The 21,408-nt window shown below is 41.4% G+C and overlaps 1 protein-coding gene across 2 annotated transcripts in view; it reads right to left on the reverse strand.

Moving 5' to 3' along the window:
• The window catches only part of CEMIP2 (cell migration inducing hyaluronidase 2), a 59,800-nt gene that overhangs the window by 16,920 nt on the left and 21,472 nt on the right, over positions 1-21,408 (reverse strand). For both annotated transcript variants that reach the window (XM_081880927.1, XM_081880928.1), the window contains exons 4-11: positions 19,823-20,384; positions 12,053-12,222; positions 9,161-9,349; positions 6,559-6,728; positions 5,781-5,990; positions 4,522-4,727; positions 3,439-3,508; positions 772-900 (exon numbers count right to left, since the gene is read on the reverse strand). In XM_081880927.1, the coding sequence (XP_081737053.1) occupies positions 772-900; positions 3,439-3,508; positions 4,522-4,727; positions 5,781-5,990; positions 6,559-6,728; positions 9,161-9,349; positions 12,053-12,222; positions 19,823-20,384 (1,706 nt within the window). The remainder of the gene's footprint in view (positions 1-771; positions 901-3,438; positions 3,509-4,521; positions 4,728-5,780; positions 5,991-6,558; positions 6,729-9,160; positions 9,350-12,052; positions 12,223-19,822; positions 20,385-21,408) is intronic.

Consider the following 21,408-nt stretch of genomic DNA (forward strand, 5'->3'; position numbering starts at 1 on the left):
TATTGTAGCACCTTCCTAAGGATTCAATTGCGACTCCTATTTTGTTTTGCGCTCCCCGCTGTGTACGGTTTTAACTGGGCAGTTAAAGTCAGCCGCTGCTCTTGCCCTTTCTGGCAGGGAGCGCACAGCTGCAGTGAATTCCTTTCCTGCCCTCTGCCTCAGGGCCTTACTGCCCACCCTCTTGTGTTTTCGGTTGCTGTGTTTGCTCGGATCGGGCCAGTGATGGCCCATTCCCCTTATTCAGTGTGTCTGCTTGCTGCGAGGTGACGGCGCGCAGGCTCCAGCCCACCCAGCTCAGCTTCCAGCGGCTAGGAGCGCAAATGACAGCTGTCGCCGCCTCCTCCTCTCTGTGCTCCCGTGCTGCGTCCAGGAAAGCATGCCATGGACGCGCAGGTGCCAGAAAACATGCAGGTGAGGGGGAGAGAGAGAGAGAGAGAGAGAGAGAGAGAGCGCGCTGGCTTGGGTGGGAGGGGGAGAGAACTTTTGCCTTCCCTTCCTTTCCTCCCTCCCCTTAAACCCCTCTCCTGCATCGTTAGCCACCTCCTTCTCCATACACCCCACATGTGCTCCTTGTCCCTTCAGTGTTTTTTCTTCCCTCCCTACTTAAAACTCCTCTCCAACAACATTTGATTCAGAATATTTTTTTTCTTGTTTTCCTCCTCTAAAAATCAGGTGTGCCTTATGGTCAGGTGCGCCTTATAGAGAGAAAAATATAGTACTTTAGACTAGAAATCATACATAATTTTTCAGTTCATTTGAAGAATTATTTACCTTAAAGTTGGAGTGCACCTTGTTGTTATAGAAAATTCCTAGTGGTGTTAGTTCAGCTTTGGTTTCAGGAAACAACCCATGAGACTCTCCTGTAGGCACTTTGTGAAATATGTACCATATGCCAGCATCCTGGAAACAAGAGGTGATAAATAAACTTAGTCATGGATCCGTTTGGATAGGAACATGGCAACACAATCATAATTACTACTACATAATGTGCTTTCTAATCCTAGAAAGCACATTATGCTTCTTACTGCCAGCTAATTACAGTCCTCCAAGGATCTGTATAAGGACAGGTCAGTGTTTTTAAACTAGTTCATAAATTTTCTGGCATTGGGGTGAGCAACAAGGGGACCCAAGCTACAGATGCTAGCAAATTATTTAGGGTAGTAAAAACCAAAATATAGTGCAATGAGTTCAAAAAGTATCTCTCCAAAATAGGTGAATGGGCAACAAAATAGCAAGTGTTGAACACTGGGACAACCTCCCCCCAACTTCACATTGATGGGGTGTCAACTGGTGGTTACTAGCTAAGAAAACTCTTAAGAATGTGGTGAACAGCTCAGTAAAAATGTTCTCTTAAGCTGTTGCTCACTGAGTAAAATGAATTCCATGCCAGAGATTGATTTTTTAAAAAAGTTAGTATAGTAATACTTTTACACACACCTGGAATACAGCTTAAAGTTCTGTTAACTACCCCTCAAGAACCACCATGAAAAGCTGGGGAAGTGCAGAAAGAGGCAGCAAAAATGATCAAGGGGCTGAATCACCTTCCCTTTACAGAAAGTGACAACTATCAGGGCTTTCAGGTTTAGAAAAAAAGGTGAGTAAGGAGGAACATTCTAAAAGCTTTATAGAACTGTACAGGATGTAGAGAGAGGGGTCTTTCTGTTCCAACCAGAGAAATAATTCAGGACAGACAAAAAGAATTAATTCTTCACACAGCACATTGTTGAATGCCGACCCCAGGATACGGGGGTGGCCCCTAATTCAACAAACTCCTGCTGGACTAAGCTGGACAAGCAGGACTCAGCAGGGCTCTTCTCATGGTCTTATCTTAAAACATTAACAATAACTACTTTTATATCCTTCATATCATGCTGTTGTTATAAAATTCATTTCCTACTGTTCTTCCTGGGGTTGCCAAGGAAAGCAATAATATTAAAAAAACCTTTTCAGTTCTTAAAGGATTGTTGACAGGTTTTCTCCCTCAGAGGAAAGTAGATTCAAGAAGCTTTTTCCTTCTGCTGCACAGGATCAAACAAAAAATTCCCTGGCCCTTGCAATATGTCTCCTTGTCCAGTCCAAGTTGAGGCAAGTGAAGGTTTGCATGGTGAACCAGTCAAGTCAAACAATCAAGTAAACAAGCATGCAAGCAAGCAAGCAAGCAACAACAACAACAACAACAACAACACCCATACACCCATACACCCCCACACTGAAAGCCTCTCAGTGGTCTGCTTGAATTAAACCATCAAGCCACCTAGTTCTTTTCCCTCCTTTCCTTCTTGGCTGCACATGTGAGAGACACTTTTCCTGGGCTGCATGAATCTCTTTGTCATTTGCAGCCCAGGAGGCTGTGCAGAAATTGTTTCCATTTTTTAAGCACAGAGTCTGGGGACAGAAAAGCACCCATAACCATGGGGTCCAAAGAGGCCACTGCAAAAAAACAACAACCAGAACTAGCAGTGCAGTTCTAAGAGTGGCTGCAAAAGGTGACCACAGCTCAGAAGACTCTCCATGGTGATTCTCCAGGGTCGCCTTGCAGCCTGAGTGGAAAACACTATCTGTACCCCTAAGACCCAGCCTGGAAAATTCCCAGCAGAGAACGCCCTGGGCAAAGCACTAGCTTCTTTGAAACCTTCACAATATTTATTCAATATTTTTTCTAAGTTAAGATCAGTCTTAGGCCCTAATCTCCAGCTTCATTACAAAACCCACTAACAAATACCGTAAGAATAGAAAATGTAAATTTCATTGTTTCTTACTGCATAGTAAATAGTACGGCACTCTACCTGTGTAAGTAAAATATTGAGTCAAATGTGTTTTCAAATAAAATCTAACCGATTTAGGTCTCAGCACCCTAAAACTAAGCTACCATTTAAAATAAACAGACATCCAACCAGTTAGACCACAGAGATTTATGCTTAAATTAACAACCTCTCATTTACAAAAAGTAACTTTGTTCTTTGGAATAGGGAGATTTTTCAATGCATGTGAAGTAACACAATTTTACTGGCTTGTAAAAGGTAAAAACAAATCTTCTTTAAACATCTTTGTACATGAAGAAAAAGGTCTGCAAAGTGAAAAATATTATTCAGCAAAATACATGGGAATGGATCCAGGCTAAATTCGCTGAATTTAGGCTGCAAACTTAATCCCAATTACCTAGAAGTATGCCTCACTGAATTTAATAAGAAATTGGTTAGGATTGCCCTGCTAATTACCACTGAAACTAATTGAGTTCAACTAACTTAGTTCAAATCCAACCTGTGATTTATAATATAGGTTTTATGAGCTTTTCTGAACAGTGCATCATTTATGCATATTAAATATAAAAATGAGGACATTATGCTAAGAAAACAAAGGGAGTTGAATGAACGTTATATGCTTCCAGTATGCTTCCATTTTGTAGAATTAGTTAACCCAGTGCTCCAAGAGCCTCACCTGTGAGCCGGCAGCCACATTATTTATAAGGTGATTGTTGGGATGAGCAATCCAAAATGTGGAAACAGCCCTGCAAAGTGACACAAATGGAAAGAGCTTAAGCAGCAGGTCCTACAGATACTCTCATGTCTCACAGTAAGAGCGCAAACTTGCAAATTTAAGCAGCGTTCATTTTTACTGGGGTGGGGGATCTCTGCAGATTGAGCAACAATGCTTAAAAGAGTAGATAAACAAACAATTCAAATTTTGGCAGCAAATTATAATATTCTTATATTGCTTTCCTATACTGAAACTTAAGGCCCTGAAGTAAAATCATATACTATCTGAATCATCTGTGGAAGAGAGGATGTATTTAACACAATCTCTTCATTAATAGCTTTTTGTTGTTTGGAACGCTATGCATTTTGTTTCCTAAAACAGGAATATTTGGCTTGGATCTTGAGATCTCAGGAGCGGAATGCCTCTCACAGGATGCATCTGCTGGTGGGAAAAGGTAGAGGAGAATGATTTTCATCAATTCTCCCCACAGTTTCTCCAAATGTGCGGGGGACCCTCTGGGGCAGCATGGGAAATGGCTACAAGGGAAAAGGGAAATCAAGGAAAATCACCTTCCTCTCCACCGGTGGAAACCTCCACTGGATTAAAGCCATTCCGTGAATGGAAGAGAGCCCTGAGAATTGGAGCATGGCAGCTCTGGATCCAAGCCACTAAGTCTTAGTCCCACTACCTTTCCTGCTGCATTCCACGGACTTCAGACAGGCTAAATGTTGCAATATATATTCAGCTAAGCTCATGTTTCAACAAACCTGTCAAATCAATTTCTTTGGCCAGCCTAAAGTTGCCTAATGAATTACGCTGCTCAGCACTGATTTGAATCCAAGTCTTCAATGGCTCAGCATAGAGAGCAAGCCACTTGCCACTTGTACAAGAGTGCCTCCTTCAACATACCAGCACTTAAGCCATGTACACAGACTGTGGGTAGTTTATTGAAAAGAAGTCCCCTCTGTATAGAATGCCAATCAACTAATCAGCACCTGAAATTCCGGCCCCACCCCCACCCCCATCATTGAGCCAGTCACTCACATGCAGTCTGTGGTTGGAACTGGCTCATAGGCTCCATAGACATGATCCTTCATGGCCAGGCACATTGTGCTGTTCCTGTCAGTGGGAAGGAGTGTGCCTGGTTTGGTGACTAGCCCTAAGTTATGATACAGTGTATTCCTCTGCTCAATGCCATCCTCCAGGAAAAAACAATGACCTAGTGTGTCATATCCAATGGTGTCTTTTATCTGCAGAAATAAAAGTTTATGTCATTCCCAAAAGCCTATATTGAGAACTGCATTACATCTCCACTATTTTGACACAGCTGCAGTGGGACAGACACTTCACTGTTAGCAATGTAATAGTTAAATCAGAATAATGAACCACAAACATTTTCTGCCCACGAATGCAGAACTTTAGGATGAACTTAGGTTTCAAATTCTTACCAGATATGTTTATATACTATGTCTCATACATCACTTTATCCAGATGTGTTGATAGATAGATGACAATAATCATGAGGTTCAGGAGCAAAATGCAGATTTCAAAAATTATAAAAAAATTCTAGCATACTCCCAAAACAAAAACTTATGAAAATATTAAACCATATTTTCACATGTATTCATAGTGGCATGTTATTCAGTTGATGTGCTAGGAAAGCCCTCTCCCACTCCCCAATATTATCTCCATGACATGGTTAGCACTTGATCAAATCATCTAGCCAACACTTCATACAAGCAACTGATAACATGGAAAGGCAATCTCATGATTCCAGGTTCCCAGGGCCAAGAACATTGAAGTGGGTCAAAACTTAAGACCAGTCAATCCAATTTAAAATGCTTCTAGATGATGCTGACGCTTAGGCCAAGCGATGATGTGTCTTCCATACACCTGCGCATCCTCTTTGCTGAAGAAAAGTAAACAATTACAAACTGCCCAATTCATCTTTATCAGATCCTACAGTTAGGACGAAACCTCCTCACAAACGCTAATACCCATAGGGACTCAAAGAGATAGGCACAGTGATAAATCCAAAAACCCACATCCAGAGATTTGTGCAGATGAAATACTGCCCTACCGCCATGTGATCCTGAGTGCCCCAGAGACTCTCCTCCCTTCCCTTTGCAGCTGTAACCTTGATTCGTATTATGCCTGCACCACTGGCAGTTTGCAACACCATTTCTAACCACAGTTGCAAATAGAAGTTTGCAACTAACCACGGTTAGCATGGCATGATCCAAAGAGGTCAGTAACAGAGGAAGTTTGAAGTAGAGGGGAAGGCAAAGGAGCACTGCTATTACCAGCAAGCCGTTTGTTGCATGAACAGTCACACATCTAGAGAAGCAGTGATGAATTGAGAGGCCTTCTACATAAGTCCTGTAGTTGTACCCTCCTTTCTCGTCCACATCTTCACAGCGGTGGAAGTGAACAGGGTAAGCTCCATGGACCTGCTGACCCATTTGTCTGAGTTCCACGTAAGAGAGGTGAACAGAGGTGAAATTCTTCAGAATCTGGAAGAGCACAAAAAAATAATCTCATTGTTTACGAATTCATCCCCCCCCCCCAGATCAACAACAGTTCATTGGTTTACAAGCTTTAAAGCACCCATTTTCCCCAGATAAACACACAACAATACAGAACGGCATCAAAACTATTACATTGGAAATCCAATTACACTGAAGAGTAATAAACAGAGCACAGTTTTGAAACGAGTAAGACTCTAGGTCACGTCCCCAGTGGCACCACATTGGCTACCCCTGCTATAGGCAAGACTGCCATAGTTTGTATTCAGTGTAAAGCCTTACTTGTACATGTAATAGGACTGCCATATGTCTGGATTTTCCTGGACACTACCAGGATTTCAAAAGCAGAATTCCTGTCCAGGCCAGTGCTTTCTCCTGGATCAACAACTTTGGAGTGTCCTGGTCTTTACTTTTTGAGATATGGCAACTTAAATATTATATCTCAAAACAGGAAAGGAATAATCACCATGGAAAATCTGCATCAGCAAAAGTTACTGGGGCAATGACAGGAAGCAATTTAGCACCCCCACATGCATGCCCCCCCCCCCGTCCATACCTGGATATGTCCACCAAAAGTATCAAAATGGAAGAACTGGCACTCTTTGCCAGTGTAACAGGAATCTTCCATCTCTCCCTTTATTAAGATGTTCCGAGTGAGAACACCGACCTCAGCCCTCATGTCCACTCCATCAACAATTTCTCCTATATGAAGGAACTGAGGGATTTCTGTTTGAAAGAGAAGTTCATGTTCAAAGGCAAAGCAAGTGAAAAATGGAGGTCTCTGATTCTTATCTGTTGTGAATGTATGCAACCTGCTAAGACAGTTAAGCTTCATTCCTGGAAAGGCAGAGCTATGGAGTGGAAGACGAATCTTGTCCCACCTTGGAGTTCAGGTGATCTAGTGCTATGCCTGCCATGTGTCAGAAAGAAAATGAACAGGTATGCAGAAGTTTTCACATATGGTTTGATCTTATGAAAATCTTCCTAGGATCTGTACAAATTTGAGGAATGAAGCCCACTCAAGCGTTCATTATTTTGTTCACAGATGATTTTGCCATACAAACTATTTCTAGGAGCACTATCTGGAATGAAAAGTGGTCTACAATGGCCATGTGCAGATGGATGACCAAAAACATAAATGGGAGATGAGAGACGGTTGATGTGGCAGTCAAGAATTACTTTCTTCCAAATCCTTTATCATGCTGAATTTATGTAGTTTTAACATTCACACCAAAATTTAGGGTAGGACGCTTACATTAGACAAGGAAAGTGAGTGAACTACTTTAATAGCTTCAGAAGCTGAAAATATGATATGGCTTCACAGGTCTCATAGATACAGTTAGGAATAATTTTACAAATAAATATAATATTTAATTTCTCTCTCTCTCTCTCTCTCTCTCCAATGTTTTATCACAAATTCCTTTACTTCGCCTTAAAAAAAACAACCCAAAATCAAACTTCTCCTGTTTAAAAGTGGCCTTTTATCTAGCAGAATCCAGTATTTTTACCAAATCCACTTTTGCCATAGTGAAAATTCTCTTTACTAAGTGGGCTGGTTTCATGGCATAGAGAAGAACAACAACAAAGCACCAAGATGGAAACAAAGCTAAACTATCCTGTATCTTGGTCTCACTTCAATAAAAGCTTTAAGTTCCAAATTACTCTTTCCTGAAAGTGTCCAGCTAACACTTCAGTCTAGCTATGCAAGTTCTGTAAAACTTTTATTGACCACCTGTGCAACAGCTCTTTCATAACCATGTAGGGAACATATTTTTTTCTAAACGCACATAGCATAGATGGAGTTTCAAATCAAACTCGTTAGCATGCGAACTACAAAAAGTAACAGAGAAAATAACTTAATGTACACCTCCAGATGTTAACAGCCCAAATTAAGTTTATTTCTTCCATCAAAACCTAGCAAGACTGTACACGTTTGAAAAGTAGGAAGGGATGAGGCTCTTGACACATTTTTGGAACACTGAAGGAAACTGGATATTAAATGAACAGAAAGCTGAAGAACTGCTTCCATATGGGAGTAATTTGCTTGCCTTTCCTCATTCATGTGAGAGAGCATCTGCAGATGCTGAAGTCCAAGGATTAAGAGAAGCAGAAATTAAATTTCACTAGTAAGATGCTGAGATATGTATTTCAAGCAAAAGGGGCAGCTGGGCACACCAGAAAAGTTTTGCCCCAGAGAATCCTCAGAAATCATATGAAACTTGCACAGACCACAAGAGGAAATAAAAATTTCTAAGACAGCACTTCCTAGAACTTTAGGCTATTTACCTTTGCACACAGCTAAATGTGTATCCAAATGCTACCTGCATCTCTTGGCTTGAATTACCTCTCCCTTCCCCCTACAGTTATGAGGTCCAGGTATGGATGGTTCCAACTCTTCCTGCCACCCCACATCCAAGCCTTGAAACCCCAAATATACACCACCAACCATCTCTACCGTGATCACCTAACCATAACTCCCAGTCTCACCACAGCTCCAAGTTGCACAGATCAGTTTGCTTTTCCTAGATGGAGCTCCACAAGCAAGTGGTAGGTCCTCTGCATGGGGAAGATGGAGAGATGCTACTGGGTGACAGAGAAAAGGCGGAACTTTGCCTCTGTCTTCACCCAAGAGAAAGCGATGCCCAACCTGGTGATAACAGAATAAATGATATAGGGAGGGAGGGGAACTACTATCCTGATCTCCTAAGTCCATACAAGAGATCTCCAGCTGTTAATGTTGCAGATATGGCACAAACACTGAAGGAAGAAAGAGCAGTGACACAGCAAAGAATGATAAATGCCTGTGTGGTTAAGAGAGCAGCCCAAAACAACTGAGCGAAAGGAAAGCGCATAGGACAGTAATCAGTAAAAAGGGAAGCTGTTTTGCACAAAAGGGCAAGCTGCATTTCAATCATGTCCAGAGCAGAATACAATTTAGCACTGACATATGCTACACTTGAGATATGAAACTTCCCTTCCTTTGTGCTGATACATACAATGGTGTGCGTATGTGTCATGTCAGGGTCAAATGAGGATCTTAGGCTGCAGTGAATGTTAAGCAGCTGGAAAAGTTTACCAATGCCAGAAAGTCAATGTGACTGCATTTATACTAGGCATCAGGACCACAGACACATGGAAAGCAAAAGCTTGCACCATACCTTTAACTTTGATTTGATATCTATTGCATTCTGAACAAGGAAGGAGGGTGAATTCTTCTGCCTGGTACATAGAATAATCAGTGCTTGCAACAACAATCTGGTCTTCAGGCTTCCAGGTACTAACATCTTCTGACAGATCCAGTATCACACCGTGCACTGCTTCCACCTGGAAACCTGACTTTGAAACACCTTAAACAAACAAATAAATAAAATCAAACAAAACATATTAATTTATTTTAAAAACATATGAATACCATTTCCTTAAATGCTCAAAACATTTACACATTAAAACCAATAAAGAGATTAAAAACATTGTACAGCAGCTAAGAGGAAATTATCAATTGCTTATTCTCTCATGTGATTCCTTATCCACTCCCCCCACCCCCCAAAATATTCCCATGCTTACTGAAGCAAAGACAACACTGCACCATCCATGCTTCAGAGGGAGTTGTCAGCAGACTTGTGGTTTACTTAAAAATTCACAGAAATGCAAAACAAAAAGTCTTTAGTAGAAAAGGACTGCTGGAGGAGACTTGAGAGTCCCATGGACTGCAAGAAGATCAAGGCTATGCATTCTGAAGGAAATCAGCCCTGGGTGCTCACTGGAAGGACAGATCCCGAAGCTGAGGCTCCAACACTTTGGCCACCTGATGAGAAGAGAAGACTCCCTGGAAAAGACCCTGATGTAGGAAAAGATTGAGGGCACAAGGAGAAGGGGACGACAGAGGATGAGATGGGTGGACAGTGTTCTCGAAGCTACCAGCATGAGTTTGACTAAACTGCGGGAGGCAGTGGAATACAGGAGTGCCTGGCGTGCTCTGGTCCAGGGGGTCACGAAGAGGCGGACACGACTAAACGACTAAACAACAACAGAAAAAGACTCCTAAGGGGTAAACACCCTGCAAAACACCAGCCTAAATAGAGACTCAATAACCACACAATTCTGATTAAGAGGAAACAAACTGAAAACAAGGTAGGAAGGAGAATGGAATGGTGGGGAACTAAAGACAAAGGAAGAGACCAATGAAAAAAGAGTGAACCATCTATCTCAGGGATGTTCAACTCCCAAGAGACTGTGATCTACTCCGGGGGGTGTGTTTGGCAGTGATCTACCCATGGGGGGGTAGGGGGCAGGTCAAAGTTGTTGAGTTTAGTTTTGAGGGGGGCTTCCCAAAGTTGCTGACCTTTAATAAACAGTACGTGTGCATATGAATGAATGAGTGAATGAATGAAACTTTTTTTGCGTCAGCCATCAGCCATAGCAACAAAAAAACATTGTGGCATACACAGAACAAAATAAGCAGTCAATTATATAACACACACTGCTGAATCAGCAGTCAAATTGCGGACCTTATTCTGATTGCCCCAGCTAAAAACCTTGCAACCTTTGCTGTCATCTGCTCCTCTTGATCTGCCAGGAGAAAAGACACTGTGGCAGTGGTTGGGCGACCCCGGAATGGACAATAAAAGAGGGGTGATAATGTCATTCCTCAGGTCTTTGTAAAAAGTGCAAGCCAGGAGGGCATGCACCACTGATTCGGTGCTGCCATCTCCACAGGGACATAAGCGTTTTTTGTATGGAATCTGTTGGAATCGTCCCCCAAGTACAGCCGAGGGCGAGGGTAAAAGCGTGTCTGTATTTTGGAATTGCTAGGTTATGCAGATAGGGTGCCAGAGATTCAAAGTGGGAAAGTGGAAGGTGGTCATACCATGGGCAAAATTTCCTTATTGTGGCAAAGTTGTTGTGGGGTTGTGCAGTTTTTGATAGACAATTTTAGATCAGGCACTCTTGTGACAGTCTTGCAGCACTAGCGATATTAGACCGGGGGGATTTGAGTTTAGGCGAAGCCAGAAGTCAAATATCCTGCGCCAGATCCATAATTCTACCGAAGGGAGATTGGCCTCTAAGCGCAATGATGCATTTGGGACACAGGGTGGCACAGAAATAATTTGCCTTAGAAACTTTGATTGGACAGCTTCCGTAGATACAAGGTAAGTGCCAGTCCAGATCTGAGCCCCATATAATAGCTGTGCTAGGGGTTTAGCTTGGGACACTTCCAGGACTGATGGTATATGTTTGCCACCTTTTGTGTGGAAAAAGTGTGTCAGGATTTTGGCGCTTTGGGACGCTTTTTCTTTTGCACATTTCTGACAGTTTTCCAAAACAACAACTCAATATATATAGAAACAAATAATTATAATAATATTCAACAGCTGCAAATAAGTTAAACTTTATTATTATTATTATTATTATTATTATTATTATTATTATTATTATTATTTGCTGCAGGTTGATCTATCCTTCCATCTTGCTGTATTCTATTATTTTGGCTATAAGCACAGGACTGCTGATAATGCCAAGGTTGTAAGTTCAATTCCCATATGGAGCAGCTGCATATCCCTGCACTGCAGGGGGTTGGATTAGATGATCCTAAGGGTTCCTTCCAACTCTACAGTTCTTTGATTCCATGAACAGAATAATATAAACTACATTCCCTTTTGGATTTTTGCTTTGGAACAGACACTTCTGGTTTCCAGCAGGATCACAGCAGACAGTGGACAGCACAGGTGCATGGAAGGAAGGTGCGTTCAGAGTCAAGTAGTTCCAGCTATACAAGATTGTTTTCAATTACTGCATCACCTGTATTGCTTTTTTTTAAAAAGAATAAAGTATATTCTTTTTTAAAAAAAAATAATAATTTTTATTGATTTTACAACACAAACAAAAAACAAACAAACATAACACGACTTCCCCATACCTCCCCTTCACTGCATCCTTGTTTTAAAATTTTTTAGCAATCCTTCATCCATTTTTATATTTAATTCTCTTTAAAATTTTCTTAATCTTAAATTTTTACAGCTGTAATTCTTAAGAATAAAGTATATTCATACCATCATCCCATTCACTGAAAGCTCTCACAGCAAACTTCTGACCGTCCACAGTAAAAAATTCTCTTTGTGCGATAGCTTTCCCTCCCGTGCTGTGGTTTTCAGAGTTTCTCACAGACTCACTACACGATGAATCTCCATCACCAATTACACCAACTAAAGCCCAGGCCTGCCTGGAAAAAATAAAATACATGTTTAAGTACAAAACTCTTCCTTAGTGCAGGTGTTTACAAGTAGCAAGAAGGCAGCATGTACAAATGTATTAGACACTGTTATTCTTAGTTTTCTGAAACATTCTTCAAAATCCGTTTTTTAAAAAAGGAGAAAGAATTTTATAACTTTGGGGCATAAGGCTGTAAGTACTATTGCTATCATCTCCCTTGTCAGAAGTCACAAAAATTTGCAACACTTGCCATATCCCTCCCCCCACAAAAAAACCCTGAGGATGTATATAGACTGTTGTGTCCTACTCACAACTGCTTGTGAAGAAGTAGTACAAGCCCAGCTCTCAGTGTGGGAGATGGAAATATTAGATTTTAATTAAATCCCATACTGTCTGGAAAGGAATACTTTCTCCTCTAAATGGAAACCAATTACATATATTTGTATATTATCCAATAAAAAGGAAAATCATAAAACAGTAAAAGACATTACATCCCTAACTCTGTGAAATTCATTACATTTTCTATTGTGTTGAAACAACTGGTAGGGATGGAGAGGGTGTTATGCCTCACCAATAAAGAGGCAAACAGGATTGGCATTTTGAACCACAGTGGAACTAACTGTGTGCCTTGGCATAACTCTTTGGTAGGTCCATGCTGAACACCAATAATGGAAAAAGGTTTCCATGCCTATATTTTCTGGAGCCTTGCTGATAAAAGATGGCCAGTGCTGCAGCTGGACATTTGAGTAGGCTGGCATGGAGCCCTCACTGTAGACACCCCATAAATGACTGGTTCAAGAGCAGAAGGCAAGCCAGGAGCCTCCTGCAGACTCTCTTCTCTAACTCCAGCTTTGAAAAGCTCTACTGCCCTAGCATTACGTTCCTGCCTCTAGTTACTCCTGATTTTCCTATTAGCTTTAATCTAAGCCAGCTCTGACTTGGCAGCACCAAAGCCAAGGGATTTCGTTTTCTTCCAACCATCCCTCTTTTCCCTCAAGTTGCATGCCAACTGGTATCAACATTTCCAGCAATTCTTACATTTAGAACTCCACAAGTGGAGAGCTAAATTTAAACAGCACACAACTGCTCAAGAAAACTGTTGTGTTATATTTTTAGCTCGGTGTTCTTTATGAAAAGCTTGTACAATCACCAGTTTTAAACAGAACAGTCCAACTGCAAGTCCAGGCACCTCAGATATGGATGTTATCCACTCTCCTTTGAACTGGCTAGGATGCCTGCTGAGAGGGCTGACACCATTACAGTGAAAAAGCATAGACTGTACTATGAACCTCTGCAATGTTGCGGGTTATGGATTTAAAGGGGACAAGGGAGTAGCAACAGCAGACTGCTTCCCTTTCAAAATCAGAGCAGTGAGGACTCTGCAAGAGTGCACTCCAAAACCATGAACTGCTCTGCAAACACCATAAGAGCACACACATTCCCCATCTCATATGCAAATGAGGGGGGGCGGAGGGAGAGGGAGAGGGAGAGGGAGAGGGAGGGGGAGGGGAGGGGGAGGGAGGGAGGGAGGGAGAGAGAGAGAGAGAGAGAGAGAGAGAGAGAGAGAGAGAGAGAAAGAGAGAGAGAGAGAAGGTGTCTCTTAAAAGGAGCTTCCAGGTCCCTCCAGCTTCCACATTATAAGCTCCTCATAGAAACTTTAAAAACTGCCTTGTATCAGATCAGACTAGCTCAGTATTTTTGATATTGACAGGCAGTGGCTCTCTAGGGCTTTCAAACAGCCCTATACCTAGATATCCTAGGGCATTCTGCAAATGCTCCATCGCTGAGGGACACCCCTTCCCCTCCCTGCCAAGACACAAGAATGCTAAGGAAGATTCCCAAGCTGAGCTTGATAGACAGCGTGTGTGAAGCAAGACACAAACTGAGCATTACCAAAGAACCCAGCACAGAATACAAAAACGGTAACACTGCATCTATGCAGGCTGCTGCACAAGGATGTCAGTAGCTGCAGAACTGGCCATGTTAAGGTAAAGACACACACAGGCTCCCTAAAATGTGACTGGAAATGGCTTGAATGAACATTTACTGCATTCCAAGGCATCAGTTTTCAGGACAGAAAATGTGTGCTCAAGGCTCCCAGCATATTTAGACAGGACTTTGGTCTTCACCCTCAGTTGGAGCAAAGGCTTAAGCTTTCAGGGAGAGTTACTTTTCATGCAGAATTAATGGTTTCATTTGAAATATCTGTTTGGAACTGGGAGAGAAACAGCTGGTACAGCAAAGTGCCTGAAATGATCTGACTCACAAATTAAGCCTTAATAACAACATAGAGAATGGCAAGATGTTAGGAAAGGGGGGAGAGATAGAATTTCTACTCTTCCCCCCCCCCCGGACCAGTGCTTTTAACCCAGTTGCTTCATAGTAAAAAGGTAAAGGGACCCCTGACCATTAGGTCCAGTCGTGACCGACTCTGGGGTTGCGGCACTCATCTCGCTTTATTGGCCGAGGGAGCCAGCATTTGTCCGCAGACAGCTTCCGGGTCATGTGGCCAGCATGACTAAGCCGCTTCTGGCAAACCAGAGCAGCACAGCACACGGAAATGCCGTTTACTTTCCAACCGGAGCAGTACCTATTTATCTACTTGCACTTTGACGTGCTTTCGAACTGCTATAAAATTGGCATTCTTATTTGAAACTAGAACAGTAGCTCTTAGTAGGTCTTCACTCTGTGTTATATCATTCCTATAACATGGCTATGGACTACAGAATACATTTGCTGGGCACATAAGTATGCTGATGCTGCATTTCAAATTATCCAAGAATTTCAACTCAATGGAATAGTTTCCTTACAATTCTATTTAAGAATATAAGATACTGGGTTACGTTGCATCCAATGGTGCATTCATGATAATGGAAGGTTGTTTGATCCAGTAGAAGTTTCTGGCTGTAGATAAGAGAAAGGCAGTATCTGCAAAATCCTCATCACCCCCATCAGTCCCCACATGCCCCAAAATTTGCTTCCGAGCTGGGCGGCTCCTGAGAAAATAGGAAAACTGTGAAACTTTCTTCCCAACCTTATTCCATTGAGGGAAGCCTCCACTGGATCAAAGACCCTGCTGTCCGTGTGAGGAACACCCATGGATACAACTCTATAGTGTTTCTCTAGTATAAGCACGGGGCATGATTCAAGCGCCACTGCAAATGCAACCCTCCCACAAGTTGGAAAGTTCAAGGAGTGTAGTAGGGGGCCTTCAGCAAGCAGTTAAGAATGAAACAGCAATGAGCAGCAGACAGCTTGCTTGTGACCTTGGCTCTGCAGCAGTTGTAGCTTCTGCCTTTCAAGCGCAAGGAAAAGCTCAGTGTTGTTGGAGCCAGACCCACGTGGTGCCACTGTCAAGTACAGGCCCTCACAGGGCTAGAATTTTAGCCAGCATATGAGAGCCAATGTGGTGCAGTGCCCCCGGGGGACAAATCCCTCTGGCCAAAATCAGCTGCCCAACTCTGGCCTGTACTCAGCCAGCTACCAAACCAGCAGCCAAGTTCCTAAGATGAACATGCTTTTTAAAAAAAATTAAAAGGGGGACAAATAGAATGAGAAGGAAATTCCTAGCTCAACTTCCAATGCCTGTATCTTCAGGTGACACATAAAGATGACCAAAGCTCTGGTTCTGAATAGCCCAGTCACCCCATGAAGCAAAGAAGCGCAAGTCTGAAGTAAAAGAGCCTGCTAAAACACACCAAGTTAAAGTAGTAGTCAAATTTACATTTACTAGGGAGCCCATGCAACAACACCTTCTCTCTCTAATCCATCAGAAATATCCACCACTTCTTAATTCATGCTCAGCATGAATCACCACTTCACTTAGGAAACAACACTGGAAAGCAATCTACTCCTTAACCTTTCCTCTAATGCCATTATAGCACCAAGTTTATTAGCGTGAGATACTTCTCACTTGAAATGAAAGAACGGCTGCACACAGTAGTGAGATGAATCTGTCTCCTCTATAATTTCAAATACACTGGACTGGCACAGGCTCAAACAATTCTACCCTGTCTTTTCACAATAAGTGTCATCACGGTGGCCTACAACGAACTATAAAAACAATCTGAAATGAATCCACACTGAAATAAAGCAGTAGTACCCTTTTATACAATCCAGAAATATCAGATAAAAAAATTAAAGCAAACAATAAAAGAAAATGTTTTGAAAAATGAAAAGGGTTTTATCTGTCTTCTAAAACAATTGGACAGTCAGAGGAATCTTACACAGAGGTTAGCTAGAGAAATGAAATAAACTTTCCACATTTTTCTTTTAAACAATTTCAGGACTACAAGAGCTGAAGGTAAACCAATCACAGCATGTTTCATCATTATACTTGGAATCCCTTCCCTTCCTTTCTTTCTCCTCATGACTTTTAAATGCCATTTCAGGGCAGAGTAAAAGCACACCAGGGAATTTTACAGGATGGGCCTGCTTTCAAGATCTTTGACAGAAGGAACATAATTCAAAGTGAGTCTTATGGCTGCTTCTTAGAAGATGATTTTCCTGCACATATAGTATTTGTATGTAGGAAAACATGTCTCATGTAACAAATGCATGTGTCATGTTTGCAGTGCATGTATGCAGGGGTGGATTAACCACTAATTACAACACAACTAGCTGACTCATGTGCGAAGGAAAGACTTTGCTTTCATACTATCAGTTGTTAAATATACAAATCAAAGAACTTAATAAAAGAATTTACTTTTATTATACCAAACGATCAACAATAAATATGTATATGGTTTCAACTAGCAACTTCTGGCTCTCCCCCGGCCCAAAACCTCCAATATTCCTAGAGTATGTCCTGAAGGCTAGGTAGGTTTGGTCAATGCCTGGATGGGTGATCACCCAGGGACCATGGGCTTTGGTGTCCATGATAGAAGAAATGTAAGAAAATAAATATTTAAGCTCAATTTTAAAATCAAAATTTGTAAAAATTTGTGTACCAAGTTTACAGTTTCAAATACTGGCACACAGACATTCAAAAACAATGTCTGTTAGCGCCTGACTTCTGGGTTAGCGCCTCCGGACTTCTGGGTTAGCGCCTCCGGCAATGGGAGGAACTTGCTCCGTGAAAAGTAGGGTCTGAACCGCCACGGCGAAGGCGGAGACCCACTGAAATCACAGGCGGAAGAAGCCTGTGAACTTGGGATTTGGCTGGCACCCTTAGCGCCTCCCCTACTCGCGGGGAAACCCTGTTTTGGGGATCCGGAGCGACGTGGGGTGAGCGGCGCGGTGCTTTGAATCGACTGCTTCTTTCACGGAGTGAAGCCGCATTGCTGCTGCCGGAGAGCGCTGACTTTTTCCTGTGGACAATTGGACTTTAAACAACAACCCGTGAGTAGTACGGAAAATTGGATCTTTAAATACCTTAATTTGACATTGAACGGGGAAGGTTCAAAACAGGAAGTCTGCCTTCCCCTTTTGTAAATAGACTGAAGCAAAGAGCTTACAAGTTAAGGTCTTGGATTAAACTTCCATCGATTGAAATTATTAGACCCCCCTTGGAAGCAGGAGAAGAGGGGGGAAATTTTGGACTGTGTATCCTGCAGGAGAGAGTGATTAGAATTAAATTCCCACTGCTCTGAACCTGGGAACGGGCTCCCAGTGATTGATGTTTTGGGAGAGTTCATTGACAGCGAAGAGAACGGATGTTTGAGTCTTGTTGCGTTAATAAAGAAGTGTTACTAGAGAAAAAAAAAAAAAAGAGAGAACGGATGTTGACAGTCGGTTGAATAAGAGAAATATATTGTTTCCATTGTCCGCTTCTGCGTTTAAAAGGGAAGAAAAGTAACTGAAAATTGAAACCAACTTTACTTTTTGAACTTTCTTTGAAAGGATTGATACAAGTGGAGACTGTTTCCCTCTAGAGGGAGCTTTTGAAACTGTTACAAGAGTGGAGCTGGGAAATCTCCAGCTGCTTGATAAGAAGTGTGGGAACTAGAGATTGACCTTGGACATTTGAGAATGTCGACAGGAGAAGCCTTAGTAACTGCATTTTGCAAGATAAACTATTTGTTGGAACAGCTTCATAAAAAAATGGATGTTATGATTACTAAAACTGACATTTTGGGACCAAAAGTAAGCACCAATACAGAAATTATTCAGGATTTGACACAGGAATCTATTTTAGCAGGACAAATTGTTGAAAAGGAGAAAGTTGCTGTTGTCAAACCTAAAGCAATACAAGGGGGAGCCTTAGTCTTACAGAGGCAAATCGAAGACTATAAGTTGAGGCCCTTTATGATTGAAACTAGAAAAAGTCAGACTCTGAAGATCAGAGCCTGGCCTGGACTGGAAAAGGAAAGTTGGAAAGATCCCTCTATGCAGGGATTAACTGACTTTTGGAATATGGACTTGGGTCAGGAGGAGATTGGAGCTCGGGGGGCCTTTGGAGTTGGAGGAATTTTGAAATATGCCCTGAAATACTTTATGGATCCTAGCTTTAATTGTGGAAATTTGGCTGACCTGTCGAGAGGGAGTGGAGGTGTCGTTGGATTGGAGTTTCCTCGAGATCTGCTCTTTAGCATCAAAGAATATGAAGAAGAACTGCAGAAGGGACGTGGAAAAGAGTTAAGAGCTTCGGACATAAGATCTCCAGGTTGATGGACTGTATGGAGTGGACGGAAGTGTCTGGCAGAGCCCGAGACCGGGGAGAGGAGATGGTGGAAGAAGATTGGAAGATTTAAAGTCTATATATAGAAATATTGTAAAATTAATGAGTGACAGGAAAATGTTGGAATGAATTTTTATGGCCTTAGTAGAAATGCTATAAGGAGTTAAGCTTAAATAAGTATACTAATTTTAATGGAAATAAGATTAAAAATATGTTAAGACATTTATATGATAGAAAATGGAGAAAGATGGAAAAGAATTGCTAAAACAATTAATGGAAGTGGAATACAAAGAGGGAGGTGAGAGGAGGTCGATGAAATAAGGGAATGAAAGTTAGAATATGGAAAAGGTATGATGTATGTTTTTAAATTGTTTTTGTTTTGTTTTGTTTAGTTCATTGTGTTGGGTGATGTGTTGAAGTTGTGTTTTGTATGGTTTATATATTGTATTGTATTGTTTTATTTTTTCTTGTTCTTTTTTTCCTCTCGTCTCTTTTTCCTTTTTAAAAAGTAATAAATATTATTTTAAAAAAAACAACAACGAAGAGAAGCAGTGTTGTGGTACTTGTCTGTATAGCTAGTATTAATTCTTGCAATGAAAACCAAAATAACAGAGGGGGAAGACTTCGATGCAATGTAAATTTGAATATAGGGGTGCAGCATGATGAATACCCAAAGGAAAATATATGCATGAAATTTTGGAGTGTTGCATGGCCATATTACTGAAATACCCTAATTCGAGGGAGGAAGGGTATACAGATACAACTCCAAGCTGAGTTGTTATAATTCACAAGGGTTTATAACTTTAAAATATTAAACTAACCATCTTCCTTGTGCTGCCTCCAAAGATATATTCTGAAGCACTACCTATCATATTCATACATTTGCATAAGTCAAAACATGACCTAGAACATACAGGTTGAACTCCAAAGGAAATTTAAATTAGTTTCTTTTTCCCCACAAGAGCACAGAATACATTTTTTTATTTTTTACCTGTAACTCAATCCTTTGACAAGCTTACTTCCCAGAAGATTCTGTATTGTTGTTCTGGTTTCATCTAGTAGGTTTTTAGCAGCTGAATCTCCCACAGCAATAGCAACAATGCGACCAAAATCTTGGCCTTTTAGGAAATCCTGAAGTCTCCTGCTATCATTCTGAGATTCATAAGTATCAAATCTGTCTATTGCCAAAACTTGTGCAGTGTCTTGATCAATAACTCTCACATTGAGGCCTCGGGAAAAATCCTTTTCAAAAGTATATGAGCCAGAGGCCAATCCTGAAGAATACAGAGTTTTTGACAGAGAAGTCCATGATAACTTCTGAATTCCATGCAATTCCAGTGTTCCACCAGGGCCAACACCCACAAACTTTTTGCCAAATGTTGGCACATAATCACCTTCATCCATTTTGCCATATAAGGTGATAGTTGCTTTGGATTTATAACGACATTTCTCTGCTCCAATATGAAGCGCTCCACCATCCTTTATCAGGATAAACCGTGTTCGTAGTGTTATATTTCTGGATCCTTTTTCATCATCTCCAAAGACAAGCAATCCTATAGGGAACAATGTTTTTGGTAAGCAACCGATAAAGTAAGTATTAACCAACTATTTTTTGAGGAATAAAAATTTGCTGTGGTATAGAAAAAAACACTAATCACTGCATTAATAACAAAGCTTAAAAAAATTAGTGAGCATTATATTTCAATACACAAAGCAGTTTTCAAATGGAAAACTGCATAACTCAGTTTGTCAAGGAGTTATCAGAGGAAGGAAAAGTACAAAGAACCAAAAGCAGCTGAACAAAACATTCTGCACTGCATCCTACGAGCCAGATCTTGCGCTTGCAAAGTTACCAAACAAATCTTGCTGTGTAAGGCTCTTAAACACTGATGACCAAGCAGTATTTCTAATCTGCAGGTATTTGATATGCCTGGCACAGCTGCAAAAAATGTACCGAAGGAAGTCAGGAGTAATAAATGTTGAAAACAGACCAGAATGACAACATAATAACAAAGAAGTAGCTAGATGGGGAAGATATGCAGACGTATAGACTTGGAAAGGGTATTAAAAGGAAGAAGCAAATTAAGTGAAAAGAGTTGTAAAAGTAACATGGCCGTGCTTACTTTCCTCTGAGGATTTAGCAGGATAAGGATGGATAGAACAGAAACCACCAACCAGGTGTCCAGATATTTTGGACTACAGGCTGACGGGAGTTGCAGGCCAAAACATCTGAAGTCAGAGGCGGTCCACCCAGGACATGGGGTGAGGCAGCTGCCTCAGGCAGCAGAAACCGAAGAGGCCCCAGTGAGCTCTCCACCTGCCCCGCAGGAGCAACCCAGGTAAGGGAGGGAGAGGTGGCAGAGCTCAGTGTAAACTTCTCCATTGCTTTTTCCTACAAATGCTCTAAGTTAACTGCTATGAAGAGAATGTTTCTTTCTGGGAGGAAACTTCCTTTTGGATGGATTGGGTTCAAATGCCTGTTCTGAAGCTGCTGTGTTACTCAGCTCTGCCTGCTCCCTGTTCCAATGTAACTTGCACTGAATGTAAACAGTAAAAATGTATGTCATTTGCAGTATG

Source organism: Podarcis erhardii (assembly GCF_964252035.2).
Source record: "Podarcis erhardii genome assembly, chromosome: 11".
Classification (NCBI taxonomy): domain Eukaryota; kingdom Metazoa; phylum Chordata; class Lepidosauria; order Squamata; family Lacertidae; genus Podarcis; species Podarcis erhardii.